The following is a 21724-nucleotide window of genomic DNA, read 5'->3' on the forward strand; positions in this document are numbered from 1 at the left end:
TGTTTAGCTGAATTGGGTTTGAATATGGAAAGCAGATAAATGACTAGGGAGGTTGGACTGAATTGTGGAGTATTTTTGATGTCTGGTGTTCACACCACATTTTAATATATCTTGTCTCCAGCTGCTGCATGCCTCTGACACAGCAATGGTGCCTTTTAAAATTTCTTTTCATTACTTGATACAGTCTTGTGTATAATTCACAGGTTTATTGATTAATAACATTTTCTTACGATAGTACCCTTGGTGCTTCTTTATTACTATTTGTGATTGCATTGTTTATTGTGTTCATAAAATTTTGTGTTCATAAGATTCCTTCCAAAGAAGTCAGCATACTTATGCTAATTCATTTACTGATTGTCTCAGCAGTCAGATTACCATACACAAAGAGTATCCCACTTTCTCTGGCATCCAGAATCTTGCTTCAACTTAAGGGTCATTGTGTAATCTTGTTCTGTTCTAATGAAAGGAGTACTCAGATGATATTGTTGTGGGCAGAGCCCAGGCCTGGTTCTCTGGGACATTTTTACTTCTGGCTGTCGGGGAGGAGTACCTGTGTTACTGTCCTTGAACTCACAACTGCCCACTACATGCAGAGTTGGCTCTGACACCACAAGTGCTCAACAAAACTCACATCTTTGTATCTCACTCGAGAGTTCAAGTTCCACCCAGGGTTTCATTGAATTTCAATCAACTAAAAACTAATGAATGGAAAAATGTCTTACTGTTCAAATTGCATCATTCTTGCTGCAGTACTTTTAATTTTCTTATGCAGACCTTTTTACTCTGGAGTTCTGGCAAGTGTCCTCTCTGCTGGAGCTCCCCAAAGGCATTGCTAGTGTCTCAGGGAGTTTGATCGAAGAGTGCATTGCCCTTTGCTGTAAACTCTCCCTGCATCCATGCATCTTCTTGCTAATGCAACTTCAGAAGAAAAGATGAAAAGTAAAGATTCTGCTAACTCCTAAAAGGTGTCTACTTAGAAGGAGATGACAGAACCAAGCAGATTTTCAGTGGCAAACATTGAATCTAGAATTAAAAGACTATTTATGTCTTTACATGCAGTCTGTACAGTTTATCTGGTTTTACTGTTTTGGAGTAGACACACAATATGACATTAGTTTCAAGTGTACAACATAATCATCCAATTTCTTTATATGTTGTGCTGTGCTCCCCCAAAGTGTAGTTACCATCTGTCACTGTACAAAGCCGTTACAAGATCATTGGCTATATGCTGTGCTTTTTCAATTCTACACTGTTTGTTTCCAAATTATGGTCTTTTATTAAATACTGAGAAGTTATAAAATAAGTGAAAAATAAGCATAAGATATACAGAATAATAGGATAATGTGTATCCATATAACAACCACCCAGTGTAGGAAGAAAGTTGTCATTGCTGTTGAAGATCTATGTTCTTGTTTGTAATCTTCTTTTCCCTTTCACAGGTAACCTGAGTTTTGTATTTTCCTTATATTTGAATCACATCCTTTGTATCCTTAAACTGTTAATTTAATTTTGGATGTTTTTGAAATTTGTAGAATGGAATCACACTGCAGACATTTTTTAGTGATTTGCTTCTCCTTGGAACATTATGCTTTAGTCACTTTTTTTTTTTTTTTAAGGATTTTATTTATTTGACAGAGAGAGACACAGCAAAAGAGGGAACACAAGCAGGCGGAGAGAGAGAGAGAGATTGAGAGAGAGAGAGAGAAGCAGGCTTCCTGCTGAGTAGGGAGCCTAGGATCATGACCTGAGCCAAAGGCAGATGCTTAATGACTGAGCCATCCAGGTGCCCCTGCTTTGGTCACATTTTGCCAATAATGAATCCTGGCCTGTTTGTACTTAGGTACATAAATTTATTTCTTAACAATTTTCCTCACTGTTCTCATAAAGAGTAAGATTCATATATTTATGCCTTTTAGAAATAAAAAAAAGACAATGCTTTCTGACTGGACATGAATAAACCAGTTTCCTTTAAGGCCTATCTCCATGTACTCCAGAGCCCATCTCTCAGGGCCATACATTAATGAGTGGGCAGAAGTCCTTAAAGTGGCTCATTTTTGCTGTCTTTTCTCTTCTGCTTTACTTTGGGCAGTCTGGACACTCCCCATTCCTTAAATAGGTATGGTTTCGGGGTTCTTTATCCTGACTGCACATAAGAATAATATCATGCCTACCAAAGACTGGCCAATTAAATTTGAGTGTTTCTTTTTGTGACTGTTCCTATCTTTTGCCTGTTCTTTTTGTTTGTTTGTTTAACTTTGTTTTAATTGGGTTGCTTCTTTCATATTGATTTATCGGTCTTAACATCTTGACATCGTCTGTATCAAATCCTTGCTAAGTATAAAATAATAAGTTATTTTTATTTTCAGATTTTTTATTTGAGAGAAACAGAGAGAGAGAGATCTAGAGCATAGAGAGAGAGGGAGAGGGAGAAGCAGACTCCTCGCAGAGCAGAGAGCCTGAGTCAGGGCTCCATCCCAGGACCCTGAGATTAGGACCTGAACCAAAGGCAGACGCTTAACCAACTGAGCCATCCAGATGCCCCTAACTCCTTGAATTGTTATATGTTGCAGATATTTTCTCTGTTATTCTCTGATAATGTTTTGTCTTTATTTATGACTTCTTTGATATACAGAGGTTTTTAATTTTTAAAAGATTTTATTTATTTGTTTGACAGATAGAGATCACAAGTAGCCAGAGAGGCAGGCAGAGAGAGAGGAGGAAGCAGGCTCCCTGCTGAGCAGAGAGCCCGATGTGGGGCTTGATCCCAGGACCCTGGGATCATCACCTGAGCCAAAAGCAGAGGCTTTAACCCACTGAGCCACCCAGGCACCCCGAGGTTTTTAATTTTTAAAATTTGAATCTTTTTATCTATGGTCTCTGTTTTTTTTTTTTTTTTTTTTTTTTAACTAAGAAGACTTAAAAAAAAAAATTTATTTATTTATTTATTTATTTGACAGAGATCACAAGTAGGCAGAGAGGCAGGCAGAGAGAGAGAGGGAAGCAGATTCTCTGCTTGGCAGGGGCCCGATCCCCTGACCCTGGGATCATGACCTGAGCCGAAGGCAGAGGCTTAACCCACTGAGCCACCCAGGCGCCCCTAAGAAGACTTTCTTTACCCATTTATTTTAAGCAATTTCCCCCAATATTTTCTCTTAATATATTTATAATTTTACTTCTAACATTTAGCACTTTAAGTGTACTACAGTCTTATTTTTTATGTATAGTAGTAAAGATCTATTTTTCTCTAAATAGCCAGTTGTCTCATTATCTTGATTGATTTATTGATTGAAATGAACAGAACCTCAAGATTTTATTGTGTTCATGATAAAACAAAATAGGAAGCTTAGAACTGGATCAGTTTTTCTTTCTTTTATTTCCCCCAAGGTCAAAATGCTTGCATCTCTTAATAGCGAGCATTCTCTTAGATCTGCAGTTGGGCTCAACAGAGTCAAGCCTTAGCACCATCTTCTTTAGCCTTTCTCTAGAAAATGGGCTAGTGTGCTCAACATAACCACTCTGCGTCCTCTCATAATTTGGCTTTCCCTGGGCATAAAAAGAATCTTTGCCTGCCTTCCTTCCTCCCTCCCTCCCTCCTTCCTCTCCCTCTCTCTAAAGATTTATGTATTTATTTGAGAGAGAGCGCAAGTGTACACATGCATGGGAGGAAGGGGAGAGGGAGAGAGAGAATCCAAGTTGACTCTGTGTTGATCATGGAGCCCAATATGGGGCTCAGATCATGACTTGAGTGGAAATCAAGAGCCTGTCACCTAATTGACTGAATCACTCAGGTGCCCTGAAGGAGAATCTTTGCCTTTCTTACACGTTGTATCATTTTGCAGGGTTGGTGCTTGCCACACTTCTTGCAGAAAGTCTGGCAGGTTTTAGGAACCTGAGTGATCTTCCCCCACTGATTTGAATATAAGTTTTTAAAATTTTATAAGTCTCTTTCTAGGACTGTTTTCTTCTTATACATCTTTGCCTATTTCAAGTAAATGTCATACTCCTTTTTAAAAATTATTTTAAAAAATTTAATTCTACAATATAGTGATTTAGTAATTCTGTATATTACTCAGTGTTCATCAAGGTGACGTACTGAATTTCATACTCTTAATAACCATTATTTCATAGTATGTTTTTCAATCTGATAGAGCAAATCTTTTCTTGTTACTCTTTTCTTTGCAACCATTTTCCATCATTCTGGACATTTTTTTCTTCCATTTGGACTTAAAATTATTTTTTACTGCTTGAAATTCACATATCATAAAATTTAGCAATTCAGTGGCATTTAGTACACTCACAGTGTTGTGCAATCATTACCTCTAATTCCAAAAGAAAGCTCCATACCTATTCAGTAGTTGCTCTCTACTCTTCCCTCTCCCTGTCCTCTGGTCTTCCCTCTCCCTGTCCTCTGGCAACCACCTATCTCTGTTACGTCTCTGTGCATTTACCTATTCTGGATGTTCATATACATGGAATCATATGTGACCTTGTGTCTGTCTGGCTTCCTTCACTTTGTATAGGTTTCTAAGATTCTTGTTGTAGCATGGGTTCATTTCTTCAGATACACGCATTATTTACAGCTAAAAAAGATTTCATTTTGTGTATATGTCACAATTGATTTATTCATTGATGGACATTTTGGTTGTTTCCGCCTTTTGGCTATTATGAATAGTTCTGCTATGAACATGTGTGTGTAAGTATTTGTTTGGATAATTATTTTCAGCTCTTTTGGGCATATGCCTAGAATTGGAGTTGCTGGGTCATATGGTAATTTCACATTTAACTTTCTGAGGAACTTACAGACTGTTTTACATTGTGGCTGAACCATTTTACGTATTTACCAGGGATTTATGAAAGTTCCACTTTCTCCACATCTTTGCCAATATTTGTTATTTTCTGGTTTGTGTTTTGTTTTGTTATAGCCTTCTGAGTGAGTGTGGGGGGAACTTTACTGTGGTTTTGATTTACATTTTTTTGATGGCTAATCATGTTGGGCATGTTTTCATGAATTTATTGGCCATGAATATATCTTCTTTGGAATAATGTCTGTTTCCATCCTTTGCCTTTTTTCTTCCATTTGATTGTTAAGATGAGATTGTCAATTTCTATAAAAAAGTCATGATCTGAATTTAATTGTGAATACATTGTAAGTTTTTGATTAATTTACAGCTGATATCTTTATACTATTGGCTCTTTCTGGTCAAGAGCAGGGTTTCTTTCTTTGTTTAGGTCTTCTGTGTTTTTAAAAATAATTTAAAAATTTAATTTAGATCTTATATCAGTCTTACTAATTTTATCCCCAGCCATTTTGTGATTTTGGCTACTACTTCGAATTTATCTTTCTCTGTCATATTTTTAGATGATTATGGGCATATAGGAATGTTAGTGATGACTTATTTATTGATTTGAGATCTAATCTTTCTGCATTCTTGCTGCAATCATGAGTCTTAATAATTTGTGAGTATATCCTTCGAGATTTTTCTGGATAGACAGCCATATTACCTGTAAATACTGAAAACCTCATCTCTTTTCCAATATTTCTTCTTCTTTCTACTAACTTTTGATTATATCCACTAGGACCTCTGTGGCACAGTGTTGAGTTGTTGGTGGTATCCTGTCTATAACATTACCTCATTAAATATAATGTTTATTGTTTCTGACTTCTTTTTAAGATTTTTTGATTTTAGGGTCCTGGGATCGAGTTCCACGTCGGGCTCCTTGCTCCGCTGGGAGCCTGCTTCTCCCTCTGCCTCTACCTGCCACTCTGCCTGCCTGTACTCTCTCTGACAAATAATAAAATCTTAAAAAAAAAAAAGGATTTTTTGATGTTATTTGTTTATTTATTCATTAGTGAGAGAAGGCACGAGTTGGGGGGAAGGACAGAGAGAGGGAGAAGCTGAGCAGGGAACCTGATGAGGGGCTCAGTCCCAGGACTCTGGGATCATAACCTTAGGTGAAGGCAGTTGCTTAGCCGGCTGAGCCACCCAGGTGCTTTGACTTATATTTATTTTTTTTAGTTAAGGAAGTTTTGCACTATTCCTTTATTTGCTAAGGTGTTTTTTTAAAAATGCTGTTTAATACTAACTGATGTTAAACTATAATGTTCTTTTCTTAGGCATTTATTAAGTAGTCCACCTCCCCTTGTTACTATGCAGTAAATCATATTAATAGCTAGATTCTCTTAGAATGTATCTGGAGCATGATCTTCTATATGCTGTTGGGATTCAGGATATTAATATTTTATTTAGGATTTTTGCATCCGTGTTCATAAGTGAGATTGTCCTGTATTATTACTTAATAATAATTAAGTAATTAAATATTAATTTGGGTTTCTTTCTTTGGGTTTGAAATTTAGAATACAGTTGACATTTAGCATGTTATGGAGTTTTTCTTCTTTTTCTTATTTCTTATTTATTTATTTATTTGAGAGAGAGCATGGGGAGAAAGAGAGCACAGGGAGAGGGGAGGGAAGCAGGCCCCTGCTGAGCAGGGAGTCTGACAGGGGCCTTGATCCCAGGACTCTGGGATCATGACCTGAACTGAAGGCGGACACTTAACCAATTGAGCCACCCAGGCGCCCCTTATCTTTGCTTCTTAACTGGTATTTCTTGTATATTGAAGACCTGGAGCTTAGCAGAAACACTTCTTTCTGTGGAGTGAAAAACTGTAGGCTTTCACATAGGATATGTGGCACATGGGGTCCCCTGGAAGACATGGATTAGGCTGATAGTGGTTTAGAAGTGGCTGGAACTTGAAATGGGGGCTACTGTGGGAGGCCCTGCCTAAAAATGGATGGATTAATGTAGGTCTGCTCTAGAGTGAGCAACCCTGACTGAGAACTGAGAATTCCTGGGAGAGGGAGGCCTTATGAAGCACAGAGGTGGTCCTGAGGGCTGCCCGAGAAGGCACACGGAGTCTCTTGGAACTGATTAAAGGGATTCTGGCTCCTAGCAGGATGGAGATTCTGAGCTGGAAGGAACCTTAGATCCTCATCCCTTACAACTGACTTAGACTCGTGAAAAGTATTTGAGGCCTTGGGGGAATGGAAAACATTTTTGAATCTACTTTCTAGCTCTTGGCTTCGGAAGTAAAGGATGGACTAGAGACCGAGACGCAGCAAATCAGAGAACAAATACGATGCTCAGTGGGGAGAATTGGAGAATCTTTGGAGAAGCTTATTAGAGCCACATAGTCATTATATTCCTGGGACAGTTCTTAAATATTTAAAAAATAGTTATATGATTTAGGTAAAGAGTAAAAATAGAATCAAGTTCTTTATTACCCAGCTTTCTAGTTGAGTATCAGTGGGATATAAGAAAAAGGCTGTTAATTTTTATGTATTGCGTTTGGATATTGGATACTACTGAACTCATTCTGATACTTTTTCATTTGATTATATTGGAGTTTCTAGGAAGCAAGAATTTCATTTATCATTGATTGTTTTGCCTCTTCTCTAAAGTTCATATGGTCTTGTTTATAGCAATGACTAGTACCTTTAGAATGATATTAAATGACACTGTAATAGCTGGCATCCTTTTCTTGTGCTTGAAGTTAGTAGGAATGCTTCTAGTGCTTCATGATTGTAAGTTATTTTCTGATGCTGTTTTTTGTTTTAACTTTTTTCCTTTTTAAACTTTATTTTTAAATTAAGCTTTTTATTGTGAGATACTTGGAGAGTCACATGTAGTTGTAAGAAACAAGAGAAAGATCCTGTGGATACTTTACCCTGTTTCCTCTTGTGTAACTGTAATATCACAACTAGGAAATTGATGTCAGTTCAATTACCCATCTTATTTTGATTTCATCAGTTTTAGTTGTACCGGGGTGTGTGTGTGTATATATCTCTATCACCTGTAGATTTGTGTGACCACCAGTGCGATCAAGATATAAAATAGGTTCTGTCCAAGAATCCCTTTCCCAGCTACAGCCATTTCCCTCCCTCTCTGCCTTCTTAACCCTTTGCAACCAAGACACTCTCCTAAGTCTAATTTGTCATTTCAAGAGTACTACAAATGGAAGCATACAGTACATAGCCTTTGAGATTGCTTCACTCCACATAATTCCCTTGCAGTTCCTCCAGGTTTACCGTATGTATCAATAGTTCGCTCTGTTTAGCCTGGGTAGTATTCCATGGCTAGAGTGTACCACAGCCTGTTTTACTATTTATCTGCTGAGGGGCACCTCTGAGGTGTTTTCAGTTTTTGGTTATGATGAGTGAAGTTTTGTCAGTTGATCAGTAATGCATCTTTTAGCATCTTTCCCCCTCTAGTGCAGGATCTAGTCTAGGGTCACACATGGCATTTAGTTTGTCCTGTTTCCTTTGTCCTCTTTAATCTGGAAAAGCCTTTGTCTTTTGTAACATTGATATTTTTGAAGAATAGAATCCTCTTTTTTTAAAAGGATGTTCCTCATTTGGTTTGTTTGATGTTTCCTCATGATTAAATTCAAGTTATGTATTATTCTTGGCTTGAATACTACATAAGACATGTTCTTTTCTTGAGAAATTCATCTTACTGCATTAGAAAAATTCTTTTGAGTTCTAGTTTACTAAGAAGTCTTAATTCAGAATGGGTGTTGGGTGCACATTAATTAGAGCTTGGAGTCGAGGCCATTGGCTGGCCGGTGGACTCCCAAGTAGTGTAGGTAGCATGCGACACAAGTGATGAGGGGCTCTTGCTCAGTGAATGCAGTTTGGTAGTAAACCTTGCAACAAGTGGAAAAAAAAAGATGCCTTTTGGCTTCTATCTTCATGATGATTTGGTTCCATTCCGTTAATTTACTAACCTAATGAATATGTTAACAGATCTCTACCATGGATTCATGTTTTATAATTGTTAAAATTTAATGTTAGAGTTAGTAATTTATTTTTTATATTGGATTTTGCATTTTTGTTTATAATAAAAACTCTTCTGTAGTTCTGCGTGTGGAAGAGTGTGTGTGTGTTTGTGTGTGTTCTATCTTTGTCAGATTTGGTATTGGAGTTGTTTAGCCACATAGAATATATTGAAAAGTTTCCATAACATTGAAATTACCTGTCTCTGAAACCTTCTCGGCCTGGTGCAATTTGTGGGGAGTGTGTGGATCTTTGGCAGTGTTTTCTGGTTTCTTCTCTGATTAAAGATGTATTTAAGTTTTAACATTTTTAAAAAGTTCTGTCTCTCTGCTACTTTCCATTGCTCTTAGAATAAAGACGCAGGCTCTGCATTTGGGGTCATGTACTCCTCACCCTCCTATGTGTTGTCACCATTCTTTTATTTCTTCAACTGCTAGAGCTGGAAACCTCTTGAGTCTGAGATTTCCCCTCCTTTTTTTTTTTAGGATTTTATTTCCTTATTTGATAGAGACTTTGAGAGGGAACACAAGCGGGGGAGTGGGAGAGGGAGAAGCAGGCTTCCTGCTGAGCAGGGAGCCCGATGTAGGACTGGATCCCAGAACCCTGGGATCATGACCTGAGCTGAAGGAGGACGCTTAACAACTGAGCCACCCAGGCGCCCCGATTTCCCTTCTTGTTATGCTCATACCAAGTCTTACCAATTCTGTTCTTAATTTGTATTTTGAACCTGTTTTATTTTTTCCATCCTTATTGCCACCTGGATTCTTCCAGTCATTTTACAGGTTTTTCAGTCCCCAGTCTCTCCTTCCAAATCAGCCTCTGAACCGCAGCCGCAGTGTTCACAGTGACATACAGATCTGATCATGTTAGGTCCCTGCACAGAATTCTTTGGTGATTCCAGGGCAGAGTTTGCCTAAGTTGTTCCTCCTCCTCCTTTCCTCCTTCTCCTTTTCTTCTCCTCCTCCTCCTTCTTAAAAGATTTTATTTATTTATTTGACAGCGAGAGAGAGATCACAAGTAGGCAGAGAGGCAGGCCAGGGGGGTGGGGAAGCAGGCTTCCCGCTGAGGAGAGAGCCCAGTGTGGGGCTTGACTCCAGGACCCTGGGATCCTGACCTGAGTGGAAGGCAGAGGCGTACTCCCTGAGCCACCCAGGTGCTCCATCCCAGTTCTTCCATCGCTCCCCAGCAGTCTATCCGTACCTCACTACCCAGAGTTGCTTTGCCCATGCTTGTCGCTGTTTGCTCTGACCCTCTTCTGGCCTCTTCATCTTTGAGCGCTTCTCACAAGCCTTCCTCTGTGAAGCCCTCCCTGAGGGGACCTCTTCACCAACAGAGTTTACTAGTTCCTCTCCGTGCAGCCACCTCACTTTTGCTCTTTTGTGACTATAGTTCTCTTTTTTTGGCACTATTTTTCACATGTCTTTTTCTGTTATATCCTGTGAGCTTTTTAAGGGCAGAAACTTTGCATATTGTGTTAGTACTGTGCTTGGCTCCATAGATTCTTAGATATTTGTCGAATGACTACAAGCTGAAGTCAGAGGCTTGCGAGAAAACTAATCTGATTGAAGCAGAAGGTTATAATAGGAGTAGGGAAGACAATAAGCCCGGATGGGCCAACAGATTATGAAGCAACTGAAATGTTTGGCTAAGGAGTTTGGACTCTGTCTTTAGTTAGCAAGACGAGTAGAGGAAGGAGGTAAGAGGAGGCAAGGTCATTTTTTCATTGTTACGTTATAGAGACTGATTAAAGTACTACCATCATGGTATTTTTATTTTTTGGTCTTTTTTAGTGTGGGTGCTGGTTCTTTAATAAATAAATAAATAAAATTTGCTGCTTGGGCGCCTGGGTGGCTTAGTTGGTTGAGTGTCTGACTCTTGGTTCCAGCTCAGGTCATGGTCTCAGGGTTGTGGGATTGAGCCCCATGTCCGGCTCTTTACTGAACTGAATGTGGAGCCTGCTAGGAATCCTCTCTCTCCTCTCCCTCTGCCCCCTCTGTCCACCCCCTCATGCTATCTCTCTCTTAAAAATAAAAATTAAAAAAAAAAAAGACTGCTGCAAATATAAGAAGTAAATGACCTTATGTTAATAATAGCAAATGCTTTTTGAGTGCTTACTATCTGCCAGGCACTCTTGTGAGAACTTATATTACCTCATTTAGTACTCCTGATAGCTCTATGAGATAGGTTTTTTTAAGGCCCATTTTAGATGGTAAAACTGAGTCACAGAGACGTGAAGTAACATGTCCAGTGACACAGCTTTTAAGTGGCAGAACTAAGATTCAAACATGGGCATTTTGGCTACAGAAGCCTTTTAACTACTAAGCTCTGCTCTCTTCCATTAATCTTACAGCTTAGTGGGTAGCACCCAGCCTTCCAGAAACTGGCCTTTTAATCTTGAACTAAGATCCAGTGAAACCATTTTCTGTGTTAGTAGACATGAGCTAGTATTATTTGACTTCTTTTCTAGTAGATAATTCTACTAGAATTAGTAGAATATGTAGTGGCTTCAAATGTTCATCTGTTGCCTCAAGTGGGAGCTAAAATAGAGCCTGTTCTGCATCTGATTAGCATTTGGGGTACTTTTTGAAAGTGTTAAATATTTGAAATGAAGTTTAAATGCCACCAGAGGTTGTCTTAGCAAATTAGAAATGAGAGCTTAGAGGAAACCCTGGTAAGTTAGTTGCCTGGCCCCTGTCATTCAGACCAGGTAAGGATTGTTTCTTCCAGCATGTTCTTCAGTGCTTGGTCCAGTCTTTGTTAATTGTCTCAAAGAAATAGCTCTGCTATCCCTGAAGGAAGGCGGTTTTCTAATCTCTCATCTGTCTGAGAGTTTTTCTTTGTAATTAGATGTGGAGATTAAAATTGCTTTATTCTAAGTTTCTTTCAAGGTCACTACCATCTGAAGAAGTACAGAATACATGAATCTGGGTTTGCCAAGATTACAGTTGCTGTGGGATTTATAACTTTGGATTTCCTCACATCTGGATAGTGAAATTTGCACAAAGCCTCTATACAAATATAAGCCTATATTTTTGGTGCACCTAGAGGTAGTAAGATCTTAGTGATGTAGCTTCCCAATAAATGACATATTGAACATGGGCAGACTGAAGTTTTCAAATAATCTGAAGATTCTGAACTTTGCTGTGGAGTCAGTACCCCATACTCTGCTTTTCTGCTCAGAAGTCTTGTATCAACACTGGGAAACTGGAGGTCTGGAGTGGAAGTGGAGGACCAGCTTATTTCCTGGGGGCCTCTAGACCTCATGTTTGTTTTGTCTCCCTGAGAAGCAGGGATTCTGGTGCTGCTGTTTTGAGTTCTGCTTTTGAAGCATCAAGAAGAAATGCTGTAGGCCTTAGTTGAATTTCAGTGTTCTTCAAATTCTTTTGGTTATTTGCTTCCTTGGGTTGTCCTATTTCTCTGCTCTCTACCTGAAGTTATTAACTGTTACATCTGTAGTAATGCGCTTGTGGGTGATAGAGGTTTCCATCTGGGAAATGTAGAATTTTGAAAAGCCACAAACCCTAGAGTCACCATCTTTCAAACTCACCCATACTGAATGGTGTGAATGTGAACCATATTTTCTCTACAGAAAGGAGGGTTAGCATCAGTTTTTCTTGGGAGGCCTTTCTCAGGTTCCCCAGTACAGGGCCTCAGCTGACAGACCAGATTCAAAATTGACAAGTTGGCCTAGGGGTCATTAAAGTTTCCCCATCTTTCCATCCGTGGTCTGGATTTAGTCTTCATCTTTTTGCCTTTTGGAATTTGGGGTCCTGCATTCCTCCAGATGCCATGAATAATGCTAGCAATCTTGATTGTCATTTTTGAGGGGACAGTACAACTGCTTGTGACTTGGCCTGTCTTCCCCCAGGGGGTGTCTGCAATGCACGACAAGCACCTGGTGTTGTAGGCCTGACCATGATCCTTAGTGAGGACTTACCATAGATAGACAATTCCAGATGTCTGTGGCTAAGGCCCTGAGAGTTGGCATTAGTGTAGCAACATTTTCCCAAGAAGAAAGTCATGGGGCGCCTGGGTGGCTCAGTGGGTTAAGCTTCTGCCTTTGGCTTGGGTCATGATCTCAGGGTCCTGGGATCGAGCCCCGCGTCGGGCTCTCTGCTCTCTCTCTCCCTGCCTCTCTGCCTGCTTGTGATCTCTCTCTCTGTGTCAAATAAATAAAATCTAAAAAAAAAAAAAAAAAAGAAAAAGAAAAAAAAGAAGAAAGTCATGATGTAACTGACAGATTTTTAAAAATAAAGAACTAACAAAAATAAAATAAAGAACTAACAGAAGCCAGGTTGGTAATAATCTCTTGTATAAAATGAAAAACAATAGTTTTCATGAAGACTGAAATTTTATTTGATATAATATGAACCTAGGGGAAGCTACTTTCAGTTCTTGTGTATTTTAGACATTTTGTTCATTTGATTTTAGATTCTGAAAGTTTTAGACATTTTTGTAAATTGCCATGATAAAATCGGACATGTGGGTAAGCTTTGCAACTCTTTTCTTTGTCTTACTAATTTTGAGATTAGTGTTTGTGGGTGGATAATGGCTTTGATTACCATTTAAATTATACATATGGCTGGTGGATGAATTATTTTCTCAGCTTTATTATTAAGTAGCTGTTCTGTATCACAGCATGAAATTTGGATTATACCTGTATGATTACCTTGTTCCAGAAAATTTATGCTTTATGTAAGTAAAAGCCTTCAAGGATAACAGTAGTTATCACTGAATTGTTTGCTGAATAGAATATTTTGCCATTTATGACCTGTAATTTAGAGTTTTGTGTTTTTTTTTTTTAAGATTTTATTTATTTATTTGACAGAGATCACAAGTAGGCAGAGAGGCAGGCAGAGAGAGAGAGGGGGAAGCAGGCTCCCCACTGAGCAGGGAGCCCGATGCAGGACTTGATTCCAGGACCCTGGGATCATGACCTGAGCCAAAGGCAGAGGCTTTAACCCACTGAGCCACCCAGGTGCCCCTTGTAACTTAGAGTTCTTAAAAGGGAATTTAAAAGTCTTCCCATGTGCTTCAGTATAATTTAGTATGTATATGTGTATATGGGGGATCTGAAGCCTGTGTGTATGTGTGTGTGCGTGCAGGAGTAGATGAAATAACATTGGCTGTTTATCGGTAATTATTGAATCTGAGTGATGAGCATGCATTTATTATGTCATTCTTTTTACTTAGCAAGTGTATTTACATTTCCAAGATGAAAAGATAAAAGAATCTCCCCAAAAAGTAATGAAGAAAAGTGGAAAGATTGCAGGCAGACTTTATTTGATAGCATGGATTAGGAGTTCATACAATTCATATCATGATTTCTAATACCTTCTGGAGTGGCTTTTTCAGTGCTGCTGAAATAAATGCCTTGAATTATGTCAGGAGAGAGAATATTATTTTTTCTGTGTTTGCCCAAGTTTGCTGATCATGGCAGAGATATTCCAGAGTGACTGACTGCTTACACATTATGAAAACAAAACCCTGTATGTTTTTGAGATGCTTTCTTTTGCTATTTGGTGCTGATCATGAATTCTGATACCAATGTGTACCTTCCACTGCTTAAACAGATTCTGATTTCTATTAAAAAAAAAAAAAAGAACTCTTTATTTGGTCCCTGTTCTTTGAGTTCCTTTCTCACTGGATAAAAAGATATTTCTTCTTATTTCTAAAGGTACTTGTGTTTGATCCAAGCCTTTAGCTACTGTTTTCTAAAATTTGTCTCTGAAGTTTGCATATATGTCCCAAAAGAGAGAATAAATTTCAGGGGGTTGAAAGTGATAATTAGTATGAAAGTCTTTAAAGCATAATCTTATTTGTAATCTTATTTGTTCCAATTTGGTAATTCTGTAGATGACTTTAATAAAATATGGGAGAGAAGCATGAGGTTGAATTTGTAACAAGTTTATAACATAAACATGAGCATTAAAATATGGGAGAGAAACCTGAGATTGAATTTATAACATAATCCTGTATAAATTACACTAACAAATGAAGCTGTTTGCTGAAAAAATGAAGCAGTTTCCACCTCATAATATTTTGGGCCAAGCTTATTTGGTGGCAAAGCTTGTATTTCAGAAGAACCTGGGTTGATATCTTTTGATTTTGGTTTTGCATGCTGCCTGATTTCTGAAATCTTATATTTGTGTGTCATTTATGACCAGAACTCTGGTACTTCAGTGAGGTTAAGATGATTCTGTCTTTATTAGGCAGGGAGATGATATTTAGATCCATTGTATTTCTTGCCTTGACTGATGTACTCCTATATATTGTCAAGATGTGAAAACACTAACCTCCAAAATTCACTCAAGTCTTATAATAGGCACGCAAATTCTAGTGTTACATGAATTTACGAAAGTGCTTCATAAGTAGGGGAAAGTTCAGTTATCTTTAAGGGTTTTCTTGAATTCTGGAATATGGGGAAATGTAGTGTTTTGAAAACAACTATTATCTTTTAAAATTAGAATTGAGAGACATTACATAGACTTTCATTCTTTTTCATCAGTGTCAAGGTATATTGCCAAACTCTGTCTTTCCAAATCCCGTGATGACATTAGGCCATAATAAATTATCATCATGTTATCAAGAACATTTATTCTACTTTGTAGGGCACTGTGTGGAAGTAGACATAGACATAAGACATGGTCCTCTCTCTCTCTCTTTTTTTTTTTTTTTTGAGAGAGTGCATGCGCAGGGAAATGGGGAGGGGTAGAGGGAGAGAGAATCTTAAGCAGGCTCCATGCTCAGGATGCTTAAGGAGTCTCTCCATGCTCGGAAACTCGGGGCTCTATCTCACCACCATGAGATCATGACATGAGCTGAAATCAAGAGTTGAGTGCTTAACTGACTGAGCCATCCAGGTGTCCCATAGTTCTTGCTCTTAAATAATTTACAGTTGTTGAAGAGTAACAGGACATCTCTTTTAATTAATTCATTCGGTAAACATTTCCTGGGTGCCTTTGGTATGCCGGCCCTACTAGGCACTGGAGATATAGTGGTGAACCAGATAGACAAGGCCCCACAGTTTTGGAGCTTACATTATAAGATCTTAAATACTTAACATGCTGAATGATGGAGCTGTTCAGGACTTTATAAGGGGGGGGTACTGTTTGTTCTTGTATGGTTGGGATAGGCCTATATTGAGGGGGTAGGACATGAGCTGCACAGGAAATAGAATGTTCATTTCCTCCATGTGTTTTCTGTGGAACCCACTATATAGGATTTTGCAGTGAAAAAATGTGGAAAACATAGCACAGCATGGGATTACAGAGAAAGGATCCCAAGAATTAGAGAAATTAGGTGAGGTTCATAGAAGGGAGAGGATATAGAATTTGAGCTGTTCTTTAAGGGTAAATTTTTAAGAGTGAGGTTGGAGCAGATGGTGAGTGAATTGTGTTAAGCTTGAGGAACACAAGACTTGTTGGGGGAGTGTTAGTCAAAGTGTACCCTTCCTTCTGTCCCCCTTCTCCCTTCACAGAAGCTATCATTTATCTTTGGTCTCACCTTCTCAACTCTTCTTTCCTATGAGTATTTTAACACATTCATGTTTCCCCTTTAATGAAAATGATAGTGACAACAAATGGAAACTTTTTTTTTTTTGGTAGTTTCATCTCTTCCTCTTCACAGCCAGACTTCAAAGAAGAGTCTCCTGGACTCATTAGTTTTCATGTCCTCCCTGGCCATTAATTCATTAGCTTACTTCTCTTTGGTGTTGTTTCCGTACTTTACTAAACTCTCACCAAGCTCCCAGGACATCCGTGCTGCCATGTCTGATGAACATCCTGCTCTTACTTCACAAGTAACTTCATACAAGTACTTCGTACAAAGCCATGTGCGCCTTTACTGCGCACTGCCTTCTAGAAATCTTGATTCTTAGCATCATACTCTTCTGGGTTTTCTCTTACACCCCCATCAGAGGAGGCCATTCCTTCTCTGCCTTGCAAATGTCTTCTCCCTCTCTGTTGAACTTTAAGGCTCCTCAAGTCCCAATCTGAGGGTCCTTCTCTTTTTTTCTCCCTGCTCTCTCCCTTGGCTCTCCATTTGTGTTCACAACTTCAGTTACTGTTTGTTCTCTAGTGAATGTCAGATTTGACTTGAGCCCAGACATTGTCAGAGCTTCTGACCTGGATATCCAGCTGCCTGTTTGATAGCATCTGTTGGTTCTGCAGAGTTATCTCACATTCAGCTTGTCCAGTACTGGGCTCATGATCCCTGCTTGTCTACCCTAGTCCAGTAACCTTATCCTAGTAAATGTCCCCATTATCCATTCAACTGTTTAGGCCAGAAAACATGAAGTTGTCCTTGATCATCCTCTTTCCCTCACCCTCCATGTCCAGTCTAGCACGTTTTGTTGTTCTGGGCTCCTAAATATATATATTTTTAAAGGTTTTATTTATTTATTTGACAGACAGAGATCACAAGTAGGCAGAGAGAGCGGGAGAGGGAAGCAAACTCCCCTGCTGAGCAGAGAGCCCAATGCGGGGCTTGGTCCCAGTACCCTGGGATCATGACCTGAGCCAAAGGCAGAGACTTTAACCCACTGAGCCACCCAGGCACCCCTAGCATAATGGTTTTTAAACTTAGACTAAAACTATAAACCTGAATTTCACTGTGAGTTACAATACTTTATAAATTAAAGAAACAATTCAAGATGGTAGAACATTAGTTTTGTTCTACAACATGAGATTGTCTTTTCTCTTTATCAGTAAGCCTTGATTGTTGCCAGCAGCCCCAGAATTATTCCCTGAGGGTCTGAAAGTCTTCAAGTTTAATTCGCTGGAGATTTTCACAAAGATCCTAAAATGATAGGTTGTAGATAAATGGTGTCCAGCCGATGTCTTTCATTAAAATGAAATAATTATATATACAAAAGTTGCTTCTACCTGTCCACTTTACTAAAGGATAAAACAGAGAACTAAGATTCTAACTATTCCTTTGGTCTTCTGAGAAGAGCTCTAATGTTCAACATATTGAGTAAAAATTTCTGAACTCGTCATTTAGCTATGTAAATGAATGGGTCCTAGAAATTAAAAAAAAAATTATCCTCTTTCTTTCTTTCCTTTTTTTTTTTTAAGATTTCATTTATTTATTTGAGAAAGAGAGTGAGAGAGAACATGTCAGGGGGGGCAGGTAGAGGGAGAGGGAGAAGCAGTGAGCCAGGGAGTCTTGACAATTTCAGGACCCTGGGATCGTGACCTGAGCCCCAGGCAGATGCTTAACCAGCTGAGCCACCCAGGTGCCCCCTATCATTTTTTATTTATCTCTCCTCCCTTTCTTCCTTGTTTCTTTTCTTTCTCCCTCCCTCCCTCCCTCCTGCCCCCGCTTGCTTGCTTGCTTCCTTCCTTCCTTCCCCTCTCTCTCTCTCTCTTTCCTTCCTTCCTTCTTTCCTTCTTTATTTTTTTTTTTTTAAGATTTTATTTATTTGTCAGAGAGAGAGTACAAGCGCACTAGCAGCGGGAGCAGCCGGCGGAAGGACAAGCAGGTTCCCTGCTGAGCAACCAGCCCAATATGGGGCTTGATCCCAGGACCCTGGGATCATGACCTGAATTGAAGGCAGGTGCTTAACTGACTGAGCCACCCAGGCGTCCCCATCCTTTTCATTTCTTGATGGATTATGCTTTTGGTGTCATGTCTAAGAACACTTTCTCTAATCTTTTTTTAAATAAGATTTTAAAAAATTAAAAAAAAATTTTAAAAAGTAAGCTCTGTGCCAATTGTGGAGCTTGAACTCATGATCCTGAGATTGAGAGTTACATGCTTTACGGACTGAGCCAGCCAGGCACTTCTCTTTACCTGATCTTAGACCATAAAGTTTTTCCTTTATGTTCTTGTCTAAAAATTTTATAGTTTTATGTTAGGTCCATTTGAAGTTAATTTTTGTGTAAGATGTGCAGTTTAGGTCAGGGTTTACTTTTTGTCTATTGATGTCCAATTATTGCAGCACCATTTGTTGGAAAGCCTGCTTTCCTTCCTTGAATTACTTTTGTACCTCTCTCAAAATTCAGTTGGGCATATTTGTATGGGTCTGTTACTAGGTTCTCTGTGTTGTTCCATTGGTCTGTGTGTCTGTCCCTTTGAAAACATGACACCGTCTTGATTTTGTTTGCTGCATAGTTTAAAATTGGGTAGTAGGCTTTCTCCAATTTTTATTTTAACTAATTCGTTAATATTAGTTATTCATTGTTTCAATTACTCTAGGTTTTTTTTTTTAAATTTTTTTTATTTTAGAGAGTGTGTGTGTGTGTTAGTGTGGGGAAGGGCAGGGGAAGAGGGAGGGCAGCTAACTCCCCTCTGAGCAGGGAACTTGACCAGGGGCCTGATCTCATGATCCCAAAATCATGACTGGAGCCCAAATCAAGAGTTGGATGCCCAGCCAACCAACTGAGCCACCTAGACACCTCTTAGTTATTCAAGTTCTTTTGCGTTTCCACATAAATTTTAAGATAAGCTTGTCTTCATCTATAAGAAAACTTGGGATCTGATAGGAGTTGTGTTGAATTTAAAGGTAAATTTGGGTCATAGTCTCCTTAGTATTGGTATCTTGCCACTTAAGGTGAAAGGTAGGACCTTTACCGCCATTTAGGCCCTTTTATCCTCCCTTTTTTAATAATTAGTTGTCTTAATATCTCCTTTACATACATTGAGAACCATACCAGACACTGTTATACTTTTGCTTTTAACTATGTAATGTAATCAGGGAGATAGTCTAGTGCATTTACCTATAAAGTTATCTGCCAACATTAGTTACTTTTTACTTCTGAAAGTTCTATTTAGCTCTTTTAAAATTTGTCTTTTAGTAAGCCTTTATTTGTTTTTATTTTTGCTCATATTTCTTTATACACATTATAGTTTTAGAATGTTATATATTAAAAAAAGTTATCTATTTGTCATTTTTATGACCTGAAATTATTTTGCACCACATTTTGCTCTTTTTTCCCTGACTCTCAAACATGATGACTCTCTCACTCTAGCTGTCTTCCTCATGTGTTTTGTAGGCATTTAACAGGCTTTTTGAGTATGGGAATATTCTGAAGTGGATAGTTCTGAGAGAATTTTTTAGTTCAGCCAGCACCTTGGGATGGTACCAACCTAGGCTCACTTTAAATTAGGGTGTGTGCTTGGGGTTAGTGCCGCCACACTGCACTCTGGCAAGGCATGTTTATGAATCTCTGGGGGAAACTCCCCTGTGTTCCCAGCTGGAGTTCAGGTCAACACACATAAATTCTCCCTCCCTCCCCCCCCCACTTTTTAAAAAGATTTTATTTATTTATTTGACAGACAGAAATCACAAGTAGGCAGAGAGGCAGGCAGAGAGAGAGAGGGAAGCAGGCTCCCTGCTGAGCAGAGAGCCTGATTCGGGGCTCGATCCCAGGACCCTGGGATCATGACCCGAGCCGAAGGCAGAGGCTTTAACCCACTGAGCCACCCAGGCGCCCGCCCTCCCTCCCTTTTTCTAAAAGATTTTATTTGACAGAATGAGCAGGGGGACCAGCAGGCAGAGGAAGGAGGAGGCAGAGGGAGAAGCAAGCTCCCCACTGAGCTCCTCACTGAACAGAGACCTCCATGCTGGGCTCAATTCTAGGACCCCAAGATCATGACCTAAGCAGAAGGCAGATGCTTAACCAACTGAGCCACCTAGGTGCCCCTAACCCTTGCAGCTTTAAACTACAAGCCACTTGGAGCTGACTCCAGGATGTGCTTGCTCCCAGGGTTTCTGTAGCCTCAGCTTCCACGCATTCTGGTTTCTAGCTCTCACTTGAATTTTAGCTCCCAGGGATATTCTTTTCTCGCTTGAGAGCTCAATTATTAGTTCCTCTAGAATTCAGTAATATTTTATTTAGCACTTGTAGTAATTTGCTGTCACAAGGTTTTTCAGAAAAACAACTCTACTGTATTACCAGAAATAGAAGTTTCTGACACACCATTAGATTAGACACACGACCAGATCACAGATTGTTGGGTTAGGGACCCACTCCTGGTTCTTTGAGAACTGGTCACCTGGGGCAGTAATTGCTTGCCTGTCTCTCAGGAGGGGCTGTGGATGTGACATTTGTTCTTAAACCGAAGGAGTACGAGCATCTTTAGCCCTCCTGTCATGTCTGCCAAGGAAGTAGGGAGGCTCGAGAAGAGGGGGAATGTTCAACTCTGTCAAGTGCTACAGCAAGGTTGAGTAGGATCAAGACTGAACCTTGAGAGCTGGATTTCCCCAATCAGGAAATCTTTGCCAGAGCAGTCTCCAGAGAATGGAGGGGGAAGAAGCCTATTTTGTTTTTTAATCTCTGGGAGGATGGTCCTTGGTTTAGGCAATTTCCATTTTTTTTTTTCCTCAGAAAGAATGATTTGATGTTTACCAGTATGTGACTGTTTTATTTTATACTCTCTTATTTTAGTTCTTTGAGTTCCAACTCTGCCTTAGGTAGATTAGCTCTCACAGAAACTGGATTTAGCCATAGAGTATAGGGCTTCACTAGTACATGGGAATATCCTTAAAGCTTTCATTTACATCTCCTTAAATGACGTAGTCAGAACACAGAACTGAAAATGTAAGTGCTGAGCTGGTGTAGGAAAGTAAGAGGAAGAAGTTATGAGGTATTGCCATTCTGTTATGTGGAGTTTTGAAAAATTTCGAAAAATTTCAAATGTATGAAAACTAGAAGGAGTAGTTTATCAATCCCAATTTACCCATTTCCCTAAATCAAGAATTTTGGCACCTTTGCCTCACTCATCCCTTTTTTATTTCTTTTTGTTTTGCCAAAATATTTTGAAGAAGTTCCTGACATTTATTGTACAATACATATATATGTGTGTATATAGATACACACACATATACATAAATACGCTTGGCATTGATGAAAATTGTCATATACTCATAATGCCATTATCATATCT

The 21724-nt window shown here is 39.1% G+C and overlaps 2 protein-coding genes across 3 annotated transcripts in view; one reads left to right on the forward strand and one right to left on the reverse strand.

The window, feature by feature from the left end:
• The window catches only part of DIS3L2 (DIS3 like 3'-5' exoribonuclease 2), a 365013-nt gene that overhangs the window by 7512 nt on the left and 335777 nt on the right, over positions 1-21724 (forward strand). The window lies entirely within an intron of this gene.
• On the reverse strand, positions 3355-10060 carry LOC132014452 (large ribosomal subunit protein eL42-like). The gene is made up of 3 exons (XM_059395482.1): positions 10034-10060; positions 3823-3907; positions 3355-3578 (listed from the first exon to the last, which is right to left on the reverse strand). The coding sequence occupies exons 1-3, from the start codon at positions 10058-10060 to the stop codon at positions 3355-3357; spliced, it is 336 nt and encodes a 111-aa protein (XP_059251465.1).

The sequence above is a fragment of the Mustela nigripes genome, chromosome 3 (assembly GCF_022355385.1).
Source record: "Mustela nigripes isolate SB6536 chromosome 3, MUSNIG.SB6536, whole genome shotgun sequence".
Classification (NCBI taxonomy): Eukaryota; Metazoa; Chordata; class Mammalia; order Carnivora; family Mustelidae; genus Mustela; species Mustela nigripes.

Excerpts from the sequence above, each read along its gene's own strand:
- LOC132014452 (XM_059395482.1), bottom strand. The coding sequence starts at position 10,060 with ATGGGCAAAGCAACTCTGGGTAGTGAG. Across the intron at positions 3,908-10,033 it reads AAGCAACTCTGGGTAGTGAG|TGGGGGAAGATCACTCAGGT; the intron begins GTACGGATAGAC and ends TATTCAAATCAG. Across the intron at positions 3,579-3,822 it reads ACCCTGCAAAATGATACAAC|GAAGGAAGGCAGGCAAAGAT; the intron begins GTGTAAGAAAGG and ends GGAGGGAGGGAG.